The 18,801-nt window shown below is 40.5% G+C and overlaps 2 protein-coding genes across 5 annotated transcripts in view; both read right to left on the bottom strand.

Moving 5' to 3' along the window:
- The window catches only part of LOC108089753 (zwei Ig domain protein zig-8), a 40,540-nt gene that overhangs the window by 14,313 nt on the left and 7,426 nt on the right, over positions 1-18,801 (bottom strand). The window lies entirely within an intron of this gene.
- On the bottom strand, positions 5,059-6,273 carry LOC108089754 (antigen 5 like allergen Cul n 1). Its single transcript, XM_017188144.2, has 3 exons — positions 6,111-6,273; positions 5,648-6,054; positions 5,059-5,588 (listed from the first exon to the last, which is right to left on the bottom strand). The coding sequence occupies exons 1-3, from the start codon at positions 6,258-6,260 to the stop codon at positions 5,309-5,311; spliced, it is 837 nt and encodes a 278-aa protein (XP_017043633.1). The 5' UTR covers positions 6,261-6,273; the 3' UTR covers positions 5,059-5,308.

Raw genomic sequence — 18,801 nt, 5'->3', positions numbered from 1 at the left:
GGGTTCACTTCCCTTCACTATCGGATGTATGTCAATTGGTTACTAAAAAATCAATAGGAAAAGCTTTTCCCGGAAGCATTATGGTCGTCTGATTTAAAATGCATAATTGCCATGATAAAATCCACCGAAGAAGACCAGGAACGCCAAAAGAAAAAGTCACGCACTGTCTATTTATCGAATGTTGTTTACAGTATGGAGCATGAATAAAGGGTTATGGAGTATTTATATAATTATACCAGGTCATCTATTATTAATAACAGGCTGCGGTGAGTTTGTTGGTTTTAATTTTCCGTTTGAGTTATTATCTTAGGGGTTCTTCTCTGTATTTATTTTCAATTAAAAATAAATTTTCGTTAGCAATTATTTCTTGGCAAATATTATTAGCTTACAATATTTTGTTGATTAAATATTTATGCTGTTGTGCTTTTAATTTTATTTATTAAATACATTAAAATCAATTCATGTAATCGAGAATAAAATCTATTCAAAACGGATTGAGGAGTACCACTTCCTAAAGATAATATAAATGCGTTTCTACTCTTCTGGCCTTGACTGTATGCACCTACCAGTTGATGGCGATGTGAATGACCAGACCGACATGCAAATGGCAAATGGCAGTGCACCCAGACCGCTTCCCCGTCTTGAAAGCCACAAAGCAAACTCTTTGAGCTGCGTGCACTTTATTGCATGTTGGCCTGACTCGGGATGGGCTTGCCATAATTCACATTTCAGCCACGCTGATGTTTATTAATGTGCATTTGCCGTGGTGTTTATTTAAGCAATTATTGTTATTCAGCCGTGTCATCCGGCTGGAGTGGTCTGCAATGCTAATTAGATTCTGCTGTTGGCGGAGCATGAAAGCTGGGGATCCGGGAGGACATCTATTAAGCGCAAAATGAATAACTTGCCTGACACGCAACATCAACTGTCAATTAATATTATTCCCGCGAATGTTGTTACGCTTTAAATGAAACTTCAATCGGAGGGCATAAGCGGCTAATAAATTTCGATGGCGACCGAAGACGAGGCCGCTAATCGCCTTATATAAAAACATTCTTTGTTTGTTTTCCATTTAACAAGTTTCTGCGGAAAAAAATCTCCAAAAACATACATATACCGCAGCAAGATAAATGTTCAACGGAGGCGGAGGGGCGAATATTTTTTTAACGAAAATATTTGCGCAATTCACACATCAAACGAGAGCAAAGTTTTTATTTTTTTCGGGATTGGAGTGGAGATTTTCTGTTTGATGTTGTTCAGAGGCGGAAATTGCACAAATTGTAAAGCGCCACTTTGCCATTCTGCACGGACCATCTATTGCTCTCTTTTTTTTTGACCATGTCTATATTTTTTTGTGAGTGAGTGTGTGTGCTGTGGAATCCAATGGAGAGGCGTTAATTGAATTATGTTTACCACACAATTGGCCACTGCAAGCGCAACAAAATTAAGAGCGCATATATGTTTGATCATTGGTTTAGAAGCAAAAAATATTGGCTAAAATATAGAAAATACTATTGATCCACCTGGCGCTAAAATCGAGGCAAATTGCATGCTCAAATGAGCTGAACAAACAGCCGGTAGATTGGCGAATAAATTAAATCACCTGGAATCGCATTTCAAACGAATCAATTAAATCAGGAATTAATCGAGATAAATGCCCGCTTTAAAAGTCATGATTTTTTATAATTTAAGCGCGATAAAAGCATTCCGCTAATGCAATTGAGTTGTTAAAACTAAATAAAACTACAAAGCATTCTATACGTTATGGAACTCGATGTGTAATCCCATCATTATAAGCCCTTCGTGATGAGTGGATCATGTGAATCGCATTAACAGAAGTCAACCAACGACATTTCGACTACTTGACATATGCGCAACCTTTATCGGGTTGTGTCGATCTTTGTTTTATTCATATCCTTGATGGCCGGCAGCTCATTACAAACAATCAAAAGGCAATAGGACGAGGCCAGAAATTACACAGACCACAGGGCCCATAGTTGGGGCCATAAAAGCAAATAGGTCTGGAATCCCGCACTAAAACCCACACGCATATGAAGTGAGTGCCAAAAATAAATGAAACACTAAAACTTAATTTGCTGTTTATGCCGGAGCGGGTCGGAAATCGCAGGACGAGTCCTAATGACAACTGGCCCTTTGTTTTGGCTCCTTGGAGGATTAATAAACCGAGTTCCTGGGCAAAAGGGACAGGACAGAACAGAACTAAGCCGAACCGGACCGGACCGCTAATGAACTGAGCCGTTAAGATCCTGTCTATGAACTTGAGCCGCCGGCCAACGGGGCGTATGTGTGTCGCATTCGCGTTATTTGCTGGGCTTTCAGGGCCCCGTCGTATAAATTATTTGCGCAAACAGAGCAAACATTTGGCGCTGATTGCCAAATGCCTTTGGCAATTGTTTTCGCCCGGCCTCGTCGCCCTTGGAGCCACATAAAAAATAATGAAGAAAAATAACTTAAAGCGACGGACTATAAAATAAATGATCCGGCAATGGGATCCTCCGTGTCGCCTCTTCCGCTCCACATTGTCCGCATAAATTGTGTGGAAATTTGTGGCCAACATGGCCTGCGGTCACATATACACATTTAAACAAAGCATATATCCGTTCCGTTTGCATATCGCTATATAGCCGGGCAAATTTGTCGGTCATTTGCATTTGACTTGACACAAGCCACAAGGAGAAGGCCAAACTCAGTCCCATTCCTGTCCGAAGTTTTACTAGCCCATTTATTATGCTTCATGTATGACATTTCGGGGCCCAAAAGAGAGTTTGTGAGAGAGGGGTAAATCCCCAGCTAAACATTTGCGGCTGCGTTCGGGGAATTCCCCAATTCCCCCGCCAAGGACAAATAAATCAAAGCCTGCTTTGCCATTTTATTGGAATTGTTGGCCAAATTTTATTTTCCCCCACGACGCAGTGTCATCAAATGGATTTGTATTTTTAGCGCAAATTGCATAAATCAAAAGTTTTGCTTTGTCAATTTGTGTTTTTATATATTTTGTGCTCTCGCTGTCGTTTCCTTTTGGCCAAACTTTTGATTGCCTTTTTAGATGTTGGCCCTGTCCAAAGTCCAAAGTCCAAAGTCCGAGCTCTAGACCAAAAAGACCTTTTGCATGCCAACGCGAACAAACAACATCAAACACTCGAAATGGGAAAGAATGAGATTTTGCATGTTTCAACGGCCGTAAGCCGCTTTCTGACTTATGAATCATAATTAAATAAATTTCCATTTAGTCTGTTGACACATCTGAGTGCTCATTAAACAGTCAAATGGCCAGCACTAAATCAGGCTGGCATTGTTTATATTGTTCGCCCTCTTCCCCAATAGGACACGCTCTCATAATTTATGCTCACTCTCAACTAATATCATATTAACTTGTTTAAATTCAGCCACAATTTATGCAACGCATGCTCATCCTTTAGGCCATAAATTGGCGCTTTCATTCTATGTCGGCCATCAAATCATTTTCAACAATCAAATTTGTGAAGCGTTCAGGGACAAACAGTCTATAGAAATCCGTTAATTCCACCAAGCATGCGTGTTTTTGATTTCAAAATCATTAAAAATAAATATTATATGTGCCCTAATATCATAATATCATGCGGAAAGCTTTAAGACCTTATAAACTTTTACGACAACATTAAATCAATTTTTTGAGGAAGGAATTTAATAGTTTCATATTTGTTTTGATTTAAGTCTGTGTAGTATTTGTGAAATATTATTTTTGAGAATATATATAATTATACGTAGGAATACAAATTGGTATTATTTTAGCAAACATTTTTATCACTTTAAATAACGTCCAAATTAAAAGCTTTTTCATAGGCTGCAATATAAAAGCCATAAAACATATGTCACCCTATAAAAGTGTAATTTTCCCCCCACATCCATCAAAAGCAAACGAAACCCTACATCGTTGTCCTTGTAGGGGAATAATTTATATAACTATAACCACTGACGTAACTTTGTACATTATTTTATTTATGCGTGTATTTATGCTTTTATGAGCCGCGTGAAATATGCTGTTGTCCATGTTGGTTTTACACGCATTTAATGAGGGCCAAAAACAACAACAGAAACGTCACTCCAGTGATTTTCATATTCCGGGAAAATTAACAACAAAAATTGTACAAAAACGTAATTAGCGCAAAAAATAGAGATATAAACAGATACAAACATTTTCGGCTTGATAAGTTTATAATGGTCGCTTTTCGAGGTGCTGGAAACTAATTCCAGTTGAATTTTAATTAAGCCATAATGAATGTGGCCAGCATTAGTACGAAATTAATTATCACGTCGGAAAAAATGAACAAAAATGTTGCCTATTTCTCTCGTCTGACTTTAATGAGCCTCGGATTTGACAAAGTAACGGCATATTAAACGTAGGCCTCATCCGAGATGGACACTAAAAATAAAGCAGAGCCAAGGAAAACATTTTCTTTTCAGCAGTCGAGGCAGCATTATTAATAGGCACTTAGGGACTTGTGGGTCACAGACGGGGGAGGAGGTTGGTCTCTATATTACGAGCTGATGAAGACACGTTTTTACATTTTGTATATTGACGTTAAAATTAGATGCCAACTTGTCGCGTCTCGTTCGCGTTTTTTCCGACCCAAACAACGCGTATCATATTTTAGCTGCTGATGAAGATAATGATGATGTGGGCGGGGCGGAGGGGCGCTAAATGTATGTGAGTGTTAGAGTTGTAGTTTCAGTGCTTTTATAGCTAGTTTTTGGGATGACTATACTGAAATTTCTATATTTGAAACTGAATTATATTAAAATGTATATAATTTATATTGATTTATTTATATCACGGTTTGCTATACGTTTCCAATATTTTATAGAAAGAAACTAACTAGATTTAGTTCTAAGTTTTGGTTCGATTAAAGAGTGTAATAGATTGTCGAAATCAATTTTTACAGCCCATCTCTGCCTGCAATTAGTTTATTTCCATGGAAATTATATAAGTAAAATATTAAAATGAGGATTCAATGAACTTGTTTTCTAAAAATTATAGTAGATTAAAAGAACCTAAGAAAAGCATTTGTTTTAATTTTAAGATATCTATTTATTTTTAATTATTTCGTTTGTTTTTTTTTCGACGTAAATGTTTATGTTTTATTCATTCAATATCGGCATCACTACTTTTTCAGGTGTCTGTGCTAATGCGGTTGCTGCGAGATGATATATGACCGCCACGCACTGTGACACAAATCAACATGTTAAATAGACTGTGAGTGAAGAGCCACCCACTCCAACCCTTTGGCCGGGTTTATTTTTAGCGCCTCTACAGCCTCCAAAAACCGCTCCTCACCGTCGCGCTCTCCTCCAACGGAAGTTCCTGATATTGCTCGCCCGCCTTGCAGAGGGAGGGATATTTGAGGTCAGAGCCCGACTGGCAACCGATGGACTTTTCCCGGTAAATAGGCCAGTCCGGGACATAATTGCTGGCGTAATTGCATGCCAACAGAAACTGAGGATGGCCCGCAGGCTTATCGAATCTCAAGGCGGCGCAGCCCACGAAGGTGTTGTTGTCGCGGGCCATTATGGCGAAATTGCGGATTGAACTGGTGGGAAAAAAGGTAACTTTAAATCAGGAAACAAATTTAATGGAAGGCAAACCCACTCTCCCAATTTTCCTTTGGGAAAACGCTGAAGCTGCTCCCTCGTGATATTGATACTCTGATTCCACCAGCCTCCAATAGACTCCCTGATCAGACACTCATCCGTGTGGTTACCCTCACCCTGAAGCAGAGTTATGTTGATTATGGCCAAATTCTGACCAGAGTTACGGAATTCCGGGGTATTGTGACAAGGATCGTACTGCAGAGCACACTGCTTTACGTTCAGTGTGGCCAGATCCTCCAGTTCGGCATGCCAGCGCAGTGTGGCCATGCGATCGGGTTGTGGCAATTTCGGTGCCTTGCCAGCAGCAAGGACATTTCGCAGGGCATTGTGCTCATCCAGGATCAGATCGTGCAGACCCGTTAGATTAACCAAGTAGGCGTCAGCAGGACATTGTTTGTTGAGCTCCTAAAGGAATCAATGAAATCCTTGACTATCGGTCCGGAAAAGGGAGGCAAACTTACTCCTTTGTTCCTGCAGCCTATGTGTTTTTTCAAAAAGTGACACAAGTCCTTCTGGCAGTAGTCCGTGGGTGTAGCAGTTGTGTTATCCTCACTGTACACAAACTGCAGGACTCCACTGAGGATGAGGGCCACTACCAATACCGTCGACATTCTGCTAACTCAGTCTTTGACTGCTCTCTTTGGCAGCTGAGTGCCCCCCTTTTATACTTACCAGAAGTCGAGGCGAAATGGAGGACAACTGTTTCTCAATCGGGCCACTTGCCACAGCTGTTTTTGCGACTGCAACTTGATTCAAACTGAAACTGGGTCTAAGCCGGGCCAACACAAACACAGCTAGCCGTCCGTAAATGGCCAAGTTGAGAGCTACTGGCTGCTGGCTGCTGGCAAATGGGTTGACACCTGCTTCGATCCTATCAATGCCAGGTGCAAAGGCTACCCCTCCTCCATCTCCCTGCATCCGTCGACTTATGCCACTTGACATATTATCCCACTTGGCATCCCAAACATAAAAAAACAGAACTAAGAAAGAGAAGCCAAATGAAAACGAATGCTTAAATCCAAAAAATTCTTTTCATAGTGCAATTTAAACTGCAAACACACAAAAAAGCAGAGGAGAGGAGTGGGCATCCATTCATGACAAGACCAAGAAAAACATAGAAGGCAAAAGGAAAATGAAAATACGAGAAAAAACCAGTGGGAAATGCCGCCATGTCCTTGTCGTTCATTTTCTACCTCAATTGAAATAGTTTTCTCCTCGGCTGCGAAATTGTTTGCTGTTGCTGCAACAGTTTTTCACTTTCATTATGGGACAGAAGATTACGAGGGTGGCTTCAAAACGTTTTCAAGTGTCCTTAAACTTTGGCGATAATATTGATCAAGAAAAGTTATTAAGAAGATTTTCCTTTCTATTCTTGACCCATAACTATAAAAAGTATATGGTCCTTCTTGGATGAGAAATCTTTGGTTCTAAAGAGGATAATTAAAATTGCATAAACAGACCAATCCTTTTGTACTGCACATTTTGTAATTTATTATGTACTAATTTTAAAATACAAACTTTATCCTCATAATTTACTTCTTTTTAATTACATGCCATAAGCAGTCTCTCAAAATTATGTGTTCATAAAGAGCTCAAAGCAAGAGGCAAGTGGCATTTCCACATCAAAAATTAAGTAGGACTGCCAACTGGTGAAGCAACTCTTGCCACATAATATCTCATTCCCTGTCACAGTGGCCGCTTTCTTTGCCCCTTTCTCCGCTTTCTCCGTTTTCTTCTTACCCCTTTCTTTCCCTCTAAATCTCCTGGTGTTTTTCTGTGCAACACGCAATGACAGTTCACAGCAGACAAAAGTAAGCCAAGTCCAAGAGCGAAGAGCAAGGCGGAGGCTCTGGTCCAGATAACAGCAAAAGATTTCTCTCTTTTTGTAAACACATTTAACCATTATTATTTATTATTATAGTCATTGTTGTGCCAGTAGCTGGGCAATTTCATTTCATTCTTTCGAGGCGGGGGAAAGTAGAGAGCCCAAGACACACTTGAGGGGAAGAAAATCCTACAGAGGGTTGGAAAAGCACAGGGGAAAAAACAGGCTAAGGTCAGCAGCTAGAGTTACCCAGTTAACTGCAGCTGGGGAGCAAAAAAAAAAACAAAAATGGGGGAAACGAAGAATCAGGTGAGCCGGTCAGCATCGGCATCGGCTTACACTTGCTTTTCACTTAATTGGATTTGCCTTGGCAGCGTCTCCTTAGCCGGGCTAATAATTGCAGTTTGTAATTATTTTTAGCACTCCTTTGCCGGCTCCCCGGATTAGGGATGCACTTGCAAAATGTCAATTGGAAATTAAAACTTTTCCCGGGCTTAAGTCGAACCCAAAACAAGCGGAGCCTTTAAGGAAAACTTTGCGAGTGCGCAAGCGAAACAATTTCAATTTGGTTTAATTTCCTCGCTCGCTGTAAATTTATTCACCCGTCCTTCGATTGGTGGGGTGGGGTTTTCTTTTGATTGGCATTGGGTGTGAGCAGGAAATTGAAATTCTCACACATTCGCACACACGCTCACATTAGGATGGGAAGTTCGGGTAAAAGGAGCACTTGCCTCTGGCACTCTGGCACTTTGGCAGCACTTATTTGCATATTTTGAGTAAAAATTTAAGTGTTAAGATGGAGCCTTCTACTCACTCCGCAGCTCTTCAGAAATTGCTGGGAGTGTGCGACATGTCAATAAAACAATGACAAAGTCATTTGCTCGACAGAGTCACAGACAAAGTCTGCAGTGCTCGGTTGTTCAGTTGCTCACTCTTCACTTCGCTCCTCGCAAACTGCAAACTGTCACTTAAAATGCCCCACTCAAGTCGAGTCAACTCAATTCGTTTGTGCCCATCGACGGGACTTGTCGGGAGCTCCAGTTTATGTCACGCATTATTAACACACGCCCCGTCGGATGGCAGCAGTGCAACGTGGCGTATGCGCAACGACAGTTCTGAGGCAAAGTCTCTGCAACTCGGACTGGCTGCCAAGTCGTGAGCTGATTGCTAAACGCACTGCCAACGACTGCACTCGGAGAAGTGATTTAGAGTGCCATGATGGGACATGGAACTATAAGGATTAAGTTTGAGTTGGAATACACAAATCGATAAATAGTTTATGAGAAGATACTGGGTTGCATGTTCAAAGGGGTAGGATTATTGCACAAGTAAGTGATCTTTTGTCTAAAATTGTTTCTGAAAATAGTTTTCTAATTAAATTATATATACTTATGAACAAAATAAAATGTATAATATGTATTTAAGTAAAAGTTACAACTTTTATTTCTATAAACCATATTATTGTATTTATTCCATTAAAATATTTTTGGACTACAAATTAATCTAAATAAGATTGAACTTTGCTGTTATTAAATGGTGATATTTTCTAGACTTTTCTCTCAGTGCTGCTATCTGGGTATGTGTGGTTGAGATTTGTTTTTTCACATGAGAAAAAGGGGAATCAGCAGAAGAAGGAGCAACTGGGGCAGCAGCAAAAATATTGTCCTCGCCTTGCCCGTATTTACGTTTCCTTTTTTGTTTTTCCCCCACCTTTTTTTTTGCACAACCGATTCTGATTTCGTTGTCCGCCTGCGCTTATGCAATACTTTTTGGCACGTTTCGCAATGCCAGGAACGTGTCGGTAGTTGGCCACGTGTGTGTGTACGAGTGTGTGTGTGTTTGTGGCATGCAGCTGTGCGGCACTTGCACTAATGAAAAAGTCCTGTGGTCGACCCTCCCCACTTTGGTGGCAATTTTTGGTCAAAATTTCTAGAGAATTGAGGTAGAGCCTTTCCTTTTTGTCTTTTTGGGGGAAAAGTGTCTTCAGCAGCAAAACGAGCTTCATTTGTTATCGACGAGGACTGCTAATGAAGCACCTGCCAACTGTCTTGAAACACTGATCCTTCAGCTATGTATCTGCTTTGCTTATGCCAAAATACCTCACTTTCCTTCCTCTGGAGTTCCACGAAAAAGTACGGTTCAAGGTCACTGGCTTCTGTCTTCTGGCTTCTGCGATTCTTGTCAAGCATATTGATGTCATTATCCTACCTCGCCAACAACAAAAGCCCCGACATCAGCCTAGACAATTTCGGTTTTCCTCCTCGAGGAAATTTCCCAGCCATCGCTGCTCCAAGTTTCCCCTGCTCCAAATGCAATCGGGGAAAACGGAGACAGACACGCATCGCGGTATTTGCCACAAGCATTTCCCCGTCTGTTTGTAGTCATTCCATCGCCCAGACAGTCAGAAAAACAATTGTTCCACCGACACAGGCTACTGAATAAATATATATGGTAATTTCGCAAATATGGGTGATTTTAGACACGGCTTCACTTTTTCATGTAAATTGCTCCTAAAAAGTTCCCAGACTATGGGAAAAAATTTAAATTAAAAATCATTTATATATCTCTTGTTTGTTGCTTTTCAATTTTCTTTACTCCACACTTTAAATGTTCTTAACGTTTTAAAGATATAAAAGAAAAATTCTATAGATATTGAGAATTTTGAGAATTTATATAACAAGAAATTAAATTAAATAAAAACCAATTTTAGAAATGTATCATCTTTTTCGATAAGTTCCTATTAAAATAACAAAATATGTTCTTTCTAATTAATTTTTAAGAGTTTCGATAATCATAAAATTTTTTCTGAGTGCACTTGAGCACACACTCACAGTCGAAAATTCACCCCAAAAACACAATCCCTGGCAAACAGTGCCAGCATGATGTCGTCGTTGTCGTTGTTTCGATGTTGTCGCCGCGGTTTGTGTCCCCCATCCAATCCCTCCTTCTCCTCCTCCCCCTCCAATCCCCCTTCCCCTGCGCCACTGTCTGCAGTGATTTCTTGCCAACTGATTTTGTGATTTTCACAGGAACAGCAGCACCACTTGGGTGGCGGTGGTGCCGGGGCGATAGATAGATGGATGTCCCAGTGGCTGGGGACCCGGGAGTTTGCTCATTAAATACGCTTTGACAATCGCGGTGCTACGCTCCGCTTATCCGATTGTGGGGCAGACATTGATGGGTCTACCATACAGAGCCGCCGCATCATTTCAGACCCCCTCAGCCGAGTGGCATGTGCTGCCATCCTAATTAGCCGCTTGATCTTTAAATTTGCAGCGCTCCACATAAAACACAACATATGGTAAAAGAGAAACTCACCCTGTTGTGTGCAAATAAATACAAGTTTATGTGCATTTAAGCCAGCCATAAACAAGTTGATGATGCAAAGTTGGGCGCTCCCCTCTGCATTTGCGCATAATTGTTATGTTGATTGCAAATTTGCAACGCAGCGAAAGTAAATTCCCCAAATGCTTGCTAAACAACTCTGATGATGGCCAAATGGGGTGGCCACCAACATTGCAAATGCAGAGCGTTTGGGGTGGCTCGAAAAACTCGAGACGCACTTTCGACATGCAAATTTTATGCAATTTTTTATGTGTGCAGTGGTAGAGAGCGAGGGGTTGGGGGTCAAATGTCAAGTGTTGTTTAACCCCTTGGTGACGATGTTGCCGTTGTTTCCGACGCAACTGCAATTTTATGCTACTCCCCCGCATTTCCCCTCTGGTGGCAGTTGCAAATAATATAATTTCTGTTTTCATACGCATAAATTTTGAAACATTTTCCCCGGCTGGCTTTTCCTCTGCGTGCTGCGTGACTTTTAACGAGCGCTTCAAGCCATTTTGTACTGCAATTTGAGCTGCAATTTTTCACACTTGACAACTGACCAACCTCAACCGCCTTTCTCCTTTTTCTTCCTTCCAGTTTTCTCTCGCTCCTCGCTTTGCTGCACTTTTTTCGTGAGCCGGAAAAGCCTTGGCAGCGACTAATTAAGAAAATATTTGCCAAGCTCTCTTCGCCGAGAGAAAATTGGGTAGCTGCTGGAATTGGGAAAAGGGGGAATCACTCAGAAAAATTATACCTAAATGATTTGATTACAAAAACCAAAACTACGAAAATCTTCGTCTTTTTAAATAAAGTTGTTTAGGTTATAAACTTTGGTAGAAAACTAGTTTTAAGTTTGCTAGTATTTATTTAATTTTTATTTCAATTCCTTGTTACTCTTATTGTTTAGTTTAAATAAGGTAGTATTTTCGAACTGAAAGAGTCTGGTTTTAAGGCCGAAGGAGCATTTGTTGAAGTGTGAAAGGGATATAGCCAAAGAGGCAGCCTGCGAGCAATTGCCGCATTTCGTCTGTTGAGACTCGCTGCAGTTTGTATTGGATGAGGGAAAAGGGATTGGTCCGCTCTTTTCACAGAATGCTGGCCCAGTGCAATTCTCAAGAATCAACATCTTCGCAATGGCAGCATTTACTGAGGCGGAAAATTCGGGCACAACAAGATGAAATTCGTACCATGCCCTAACCGAATAAGTCAACCATTTCCGGCCTCAGCAGAAAAATACAGAAGCGTCCCCTTAAGTAGAAAATAGTTTGATTTGTAGTTTTGAGCGGGAAGTTGTTCAAACTATCCGGAGATTAAAGACAAACCCTTTGGAGTTTGTGCGGGGACCGCAAAAGATGGAAAGTTTTCCGCAAAGTTTTCCACAAAGCTAATGTACCCCGATGGGATTCCCATTTCCCGACTTGTTTGGCCTCCGGGCTGCCTCGCCGCACCTCAGTTTACTCTTCCACGTCCTCGTCCTTTGACTCCGCCTTGTTTTCGACCTTCTCCCCTTTCACCTTCCCCCACCTCCCCACCCTTCGCAGCCTTGAACTGGGTCAGGTGGGTCAGCCCAGGTGCGATTGCCCATCTGCACATTGGGGAAAACTGGACGCCAGATTGTTTTTGCCTGATGTAATATTGATGTAGGGATCTTACAAGAAAATGCTGTTTTTCGAGGGAGAAGATTTTAATCCTTTTACTTAAGACGATTTTATGAAGTGTATTTAAAATATTAAAGTACCTCTACATAAGCAGAGATGGAAATAAAATTTATTAAAGATTTTTAAATACTTTTCCATAGAAATGGAAATCTATAATCTTGTAAATTTAATTTAGGAAGAATTCTTTTTGTAGTTTTGTAAAAAGATTGATTTATATAATTCTTTATTTATTTCAACCAGCTAATAAAATCAACACGCACGGATAACAATTTTAGCGTAGCTTTCAGATATTTAATCTTAGTTTTAAGAACTCGATTCAAATGTCTCTCAGTGCACTCTCTAGCTGCAACCTCTTCTAGAATCTGGAGATGAGCTGCCGCTGATGGACATTGTTCATCAACTCAGAAATGCATTCCCTTTCACTCGGCCAAAAGGCCCTCGAAAGATCTCAGTCCGGTTAAGTTATTCAAAGCCGGAGACCGAAAAATGAAGCCATAGTCAAGGTTGCCGGAAAGGGGAGCTCTTTTCGCGGAGGGAAGGGGGTTAGGGCCTCTTCCTTTATGGAACATAATTTAAGGGCACCATCTCGCCTTGTTCATGCAAATCAAGCAAAGTGCGTGGGCGGGGAAATAATGATACACCCCACCAGCAAAGGGGGCGTGTCGGGTTGGCTTGGATTGGGTCGGGTGGCAAATGCCTGGGTGGTTTGGCAATGGCGTCAGTGTAAACAAACCTGCCACATGCAGCGCCGCAAAAATTAATATTTGTATTAATAAAACCGTTGAGGGGACAAGGTCGAGGGGTGGAGCAAAAAAGGGGGGAAACGAGGGGGAGGAGTGGAGAAGCAGAGGGGAACAGCAGATGTGCGGTCGTAAGTGTTTACACAGCATGTTTTGGATCCCAACACATTTAGTCAAGCGGAGCGAAAGCGGTGGCGTTCTGGGAGATAGGGATTCTGTGCGGCGAGCGAAGATAAAACGAGGAACGTGCCAAACACCAAAACGCTTAAAATAGACGCCGAAACCTAAGCCACACAATCCCCTTGCCCCTTTTCCCTTTCCCCCTTTTTTTAAAGCGGCTAAAACATTGACCAAAACTGGAATCGAAATCGGGCAGAACGCGCCTGCAATAGAAGTCGTGCAGCGTACAATTCAATTAACGAAGTTTGCTCTTTTTCACTCCCTGTCTGAATGTTTTTTACTTCTTGTTTTTTTTTAGATCCCACTGCGTTCCTTTGCTGCGTTGGCGGTGACGTCTCAATTTTAAGCCACCGCCGCAGGCCAGAAAGACAAAAAATAGCGATTGGAATGTCCGTGCCGCATTTAAAAGTCAGGGGTAACAAAAGGGCAAAGATTTAGGAGAAAGTGGTCCAAACAGTGGGCAACGGCAAGTTACTATTTTACAAGTTGAAAGTTTCAAAACAATACAAATTTAAAATTTGGTTATATGCTTAAAAAGCAAAAGATATGGTACAAATTTAAGCAGTAACTTCTAACAGAAAACTCCTTTCATTTGCTTATGTTTTATTTAAGAAAAAGAAACTTGTATTTATATTTCACATGACTAACTTTGTTAACTTTCTTCTTAAATTCAGGAAAAAACTCTATTTTAAGAGCTATCGATACAATATAGTGTACATACCAAAGTTTTATCATAGCATGCACTCTTTCCCCGCTTTCGGCAAACTTTGTGCATACGAGCCAACTCATTTGCTTTTGGTGGGTAATATTTCTCACAGCAAACTATCAAAAAAAAAAGAAGGAAAGGCATCCGCAACAAAAGCCGAGCGGCTTAAGTTGTTCATTTTTTGCCCACTTGCCGAGCTCATTGCACCCATTGTTTGGCACTTCTCTTTCGCTGTTCTGGCAGCTTCTCTCACTTTCGCACTTATTCGCACCCACACTCTGCCACCTCGACACCACCGCCAATCCAACCCACCCACAAACCACCCGCAACCTTGCCAACTCAATGCCACCCAGCGCAGTCACTCACTCAAACCACCGAAAGCCCGAACATCCACTTGGCATTGCATTCTGGATTGGCGCCTCCGAAATGGGTATTCATTGGGTGTATAAGTATTCCCTTTTGAATGCGAATTACTCACAATAATTTTCAGTAAGAAATAATTTACGGAAACAGGTGAAGAGGACTTAAAAAAAATTAATTGGAAGTATGTATATATTTTACGAATCTTTATCACAAACTGTTTGGTGATATTTAAAATCCAAATTCAATTTAAACACTGCTTTTGCTATGAAAAGCTGATTTTTAAAATAACTCATCTCTAACACACCATAAATTTTGTAATGCTTTCTTAAAAACATAATTTCCGACATATGTTATGGCCCATAAAACTATTAATGAATTATTAGATCCCACTTTTTTATGGGAAATTAAATATTTCTCCTGGTTTTTATATGTTTTTGTTTTTGTCTTGCACAAGATGTTCTAAAATGAGTTTCCCAAGATTACAATTTTAATGGTCATTCCAAAGTCTGTGCTCCCAAACTGTCTGTTTATCTTTTGTTTTTCTGTTTTTGCATTCCACTTTAACCAATTCGCTGGAGCGAGTGTGAAATGGCATTGAAGGGAAATAAAACTTCACACCATTACCGACACCTCTTCCCATTCCATCCTGCAGGATTGCTGCTGCTTAGCTATGAATGAAATGCAATTAAGTGGATGTCGAAGAGAGTTTATAGTGGCTCAGTGAGCAGATGTACGAGTGTGGATCCTAGACAAGCTGCACAGTAAAAAAAAACTATGTTTAACTTAGAAATATTTAAAAGAAGAGTTACGAACAGAAATTCGAATCATTAACTAAACGCGTAAATAATACATATCGTATACAAACTATTATAATTCTTTCACATTTTTTAACGAACATTACAAATGCACGTATTTCTATTTTAAATCCATTTTGTTTTCTGTAGTGCAGTGGCGTAAATAACAGGAAACAAACAAAACAGCACCTGAATATTGATGAGGGTCCTGGCAGTTGTTGTTGAATTCGTTCGTTCTTGAGTGATTGAATTCTCAACAAGCTCTCGAGTTTGCAAGTGGGCACATGTGGCCCGTGGGATTTGATTTTCCTTGGTCCTAATGAAGTTGCATAGTAGCAGTTGTCATGCCAGCTTATTTAATTAACTCAACTCCCGCCAACATGCTGCAAAGTCCAGAATGTTGCGACATATTTCAGTCGCTAATTAAGTGCAACAGTGCAACTTCAGTCGCAATTGCAGCTACCATACATTTACAAAGGCAACTGCAGTCACGGCAACTCGAGCTGCAGGGCAAGTAAATATTATTAAAATAAACTACGACCGGACTGCTTCCCCATCTTTGTTCTAAAACATTGTTGAGCTCGGCCAAACAGTGCGTTAAAAAAGTGTGCACTTAAAGGGTATTTAGCAACATGGGAGAAGTGGAAATTAAGTCGTTGTGGTTGAGTGGTTTTAAACTCACTTTGCGTTAACTGTGGCAATATTAAATTAAAATAAATGGCAAGGAAAACAGTTGATTTAAAACTGAACTGAACAAAATATTTATTTAAAAATATATTCAAAGAAGCCATAAAATACATTTGTAGGTATTCTATTTTCTTTTCCTCAAACACTTTTCCATTTAACATCTTTTTACCAAACGATGACTTCCTGAATTGTTTTGTTTAAGATCTGTTATTTGTAGCTTTTTTTGCCAGAATAGTGGGTAAAGTTTAATGAGACTCCGTGCGAAAAACTGTCAAACATTGGGGCAAAGTTGCACACTACAGTACACACATGTCTGCCACTGCCACGCCCACACACTTAGTGGGCTGTCTTGGTAATGGCTTTTGGTTAGAAAAAGGCGAAGAGGCGAAAAGGCGGCAGGGGGAGGTGGCCGAGACAAAAGGCAAAGCAAAAATTTGCGGCTACAAGTTCATTTATCATTTTGCTTGAGTAATTGAAATTTCATCGTCGCCGGACGAAAAGCGTAGTGGGGCAATCAGGAAATGCTAGGTGGTTCAGGGTGGTGCGAGGTGGTGCAGGGTGGTTTCTCCCGAGGAGCAAGATGGTTTTTACGGGAACAGCAGCCAAAGGACCCGGAGACCAAGTGGAGTCGGAGCCAATACATTAGACTCTTCCGCCGATGCTGCTGCCTCCTGTCCGGACACATCTTTCGCTTTGAACTTAATGGATATGAAATACATAAAAAATGTATACGGTTCGAGTATATATATTCGCCGACACCAGAGACTTCCTCTATAGAACCGCACATGCAAAATGGGAACCCCGCTCAAAGTCACCAAATGGCGAACGGAAACTCATTCAATGAGTCTCGCTTCTCCTTTTCACTTCGTTTAGGACCTGTTTTTCTTTTTTTTTCTGCTCCTCCTTTCTTTTTTGTAAATCGATTGGGGATTACTTTCGGGGCATCGCTTTTCATTTTTACCTCGTTTCACATATTTATTTTTGGGCCCCTGGATTATCCCTCGGGCCGGTCGGTTCTTAAAGCTCTTTGGGGCGTTTGCTTACGCATCGCCGCACAAATGATTTATAAGTTAGACAAAGGGCAAAAATTGAGGGGAGGCCTCACCTTTTAGCAACCAACCAGCGAATGGCTGGCTGGCTGACTGGCTGGCTGACACAAAAATGAAATCATTTGACCATAAACATTGAACTAAATTCAAAATCAATTTAGCGTTATAATGAAAGCCAGCCAGGATCGAAGGCGATGGAGAGACTGTGTCCTAGAAGTCTGCCGCTGGCAATTATGTCAACAATTGACTTCGATTGGCGTTGAATGGGCTGCAGGCATAAGGAAAATAAACTGAAAAACTCATCTACTACACGTGATGGTTTTCAAGTGTTTGGTTGGGATTTAATGGGCAATATATAAGATACACATTTATTCAACACTTATTGGCAAAGATGATTAAGGGATTCCCTTGGCAACGGATGTACAAACACAAAAACTTGAGCCAAAGTCGAAGGGCTTAAGTAAAGCCAACTGAGCAACTGCAAAGTAAACTTCTTCGGCAAAATCTGTTTTTTTTTTTTTGTTATTTTGCGAATGGCAGTCTGTTGACTTTAAAGTTGCAAAGTTTCCACGCTGCGATATGCATATAGTGAACGGCCATAAAGATGCCATGAAAGTCCTGGCCAACTCCGCCGACAAATAGCCATAAATAAGTGCGATGGCAAATACCCATGCTACCTATTGGCCATTGTTGCCCCAGAATGGCGACAACTGCAGTAGTCCAGAAGCTTATTTATGCCCCCAGTTTCGTCCGAAGAAGCCAAGAAAAAAATTGAAAAAAAAAAAAAAAAAAAAAAAAAACAGTGGTGGCCAAAAGTCAAGTGAATTTCCTTAGCACACAGACACACAAACACACTGCCATGAAATGTAGTTTGTTATGAATTTCTGCTACATCCTTTCTCGGTTTCGGTTTGGGGTTTGCTTTTTACCCTTTTGTATTTTTCGGTTGCCAGAGAAGCGGGTCGCAAACACATCCGTAAACAATTTGTTCATGCTCCTATTCGCTTTTATTTTTGCTCGGCTTTTTGTTGCCGCTACCCGATAAGCAAAATAAAGAAATGAATGCGGAGAATTGAAAATAGGCAACCCTATTACAAGGGGCTACAAATGGTTGCCCCAACAAAAACAATTCAAATGAACTGCCAACCCGAAAAGGCGAAAAACGAGAAGCTCGGGAATTTTTCAAGTTTTTCCAAGCGCGCTCGCCCCATTTAAAAAAGGGTTAAAAAGGGGCAATCAACGCTCTTGGTGGCAATTGGCAAGAAAAAGGTTTAAACTGGCGCGTGGGAAAGAGTTTCCAGTATCACGGTTGAGTTATAGGATATCGTTAATCAGGGCGATTATGATGCCCTTTCCATTTGGCTCCCAAAACTCTAAAACAGCTGTAATTATTGTTGTTCATTTCCGAATGTAATGTCATGCCCTCAAGTAATTGATTTTCATTTTCAAGTGCTAAATACTAATTGAACAAGGCTTTTGTTTTAATTAACCTACCTATTCGGTAGTCATAATAATAATTGAGTACTTCACTTCCGTAAATTTCATTTTATTAAGCATTTCATTGATTTATAATCGTTTTAATTGCTGGATTAGGCGAGATTACATTGAACAATTGCACTAAAGCTGTAAATATTCCTAAGCCTTGGGTTGTTTGGAAAATTTTTCCAAATAAAATTTATTGTGCAATGGAATTTGTGTGCTAAAAACAAGATTTGATAATGGCTTGAATGGTATTGATTAGTTGATTAATTAATATTAAAGGTAAGTGTTGTTTTAAAAACTGTGATTTATAATCGAATTAAAAGCCTTTCAAGTTTAGTTTTCATT

Source organism: Drosophila ficusphila, unplaced genomic scaffold, assembly GCF_018152265.1.
Source record: "Drosophila ficusphila isolate 14025-0441.05 unplaced genomic scaffold, ASM1815226v1 contig_106, whole genome shotgun sequence".
NCBI classification, from domain to species: Eukaryota; Metazoa; Arthropoda; class Insecta; order Diptera; family Drosophilidae; genus Drosophila; species Drosophila ficusphila.
Note: the sequence above shows the minus strand (reverse complement) of the source record. Positions and strands in the feature narration are given on the sequence as shown.

Coding starts and splice junctions, on each gene's coding strand:
- LOC108089754 (XM_017188144.2), bottom strand. CDS start 6,260: ATGTCGACGGTATTGGTAGTGGCCCTCATCCTCAGTGGAGTCCTGCAG. Junction 6,055..6,110: donor TAGGCTGCAGGAACAAAGGA/GTAAGTTTGCCT, acceptor TGATTCCTTTAG/GAGCTCAACAAACAATGTCC. Junction 5,589..5,647: donor CCCAAAGGAAAATTGGGAGA/GTGGGTTTGCCT, acceptor TTTTCCCACCAG/TTCAATCCGCAATTTCGCCA.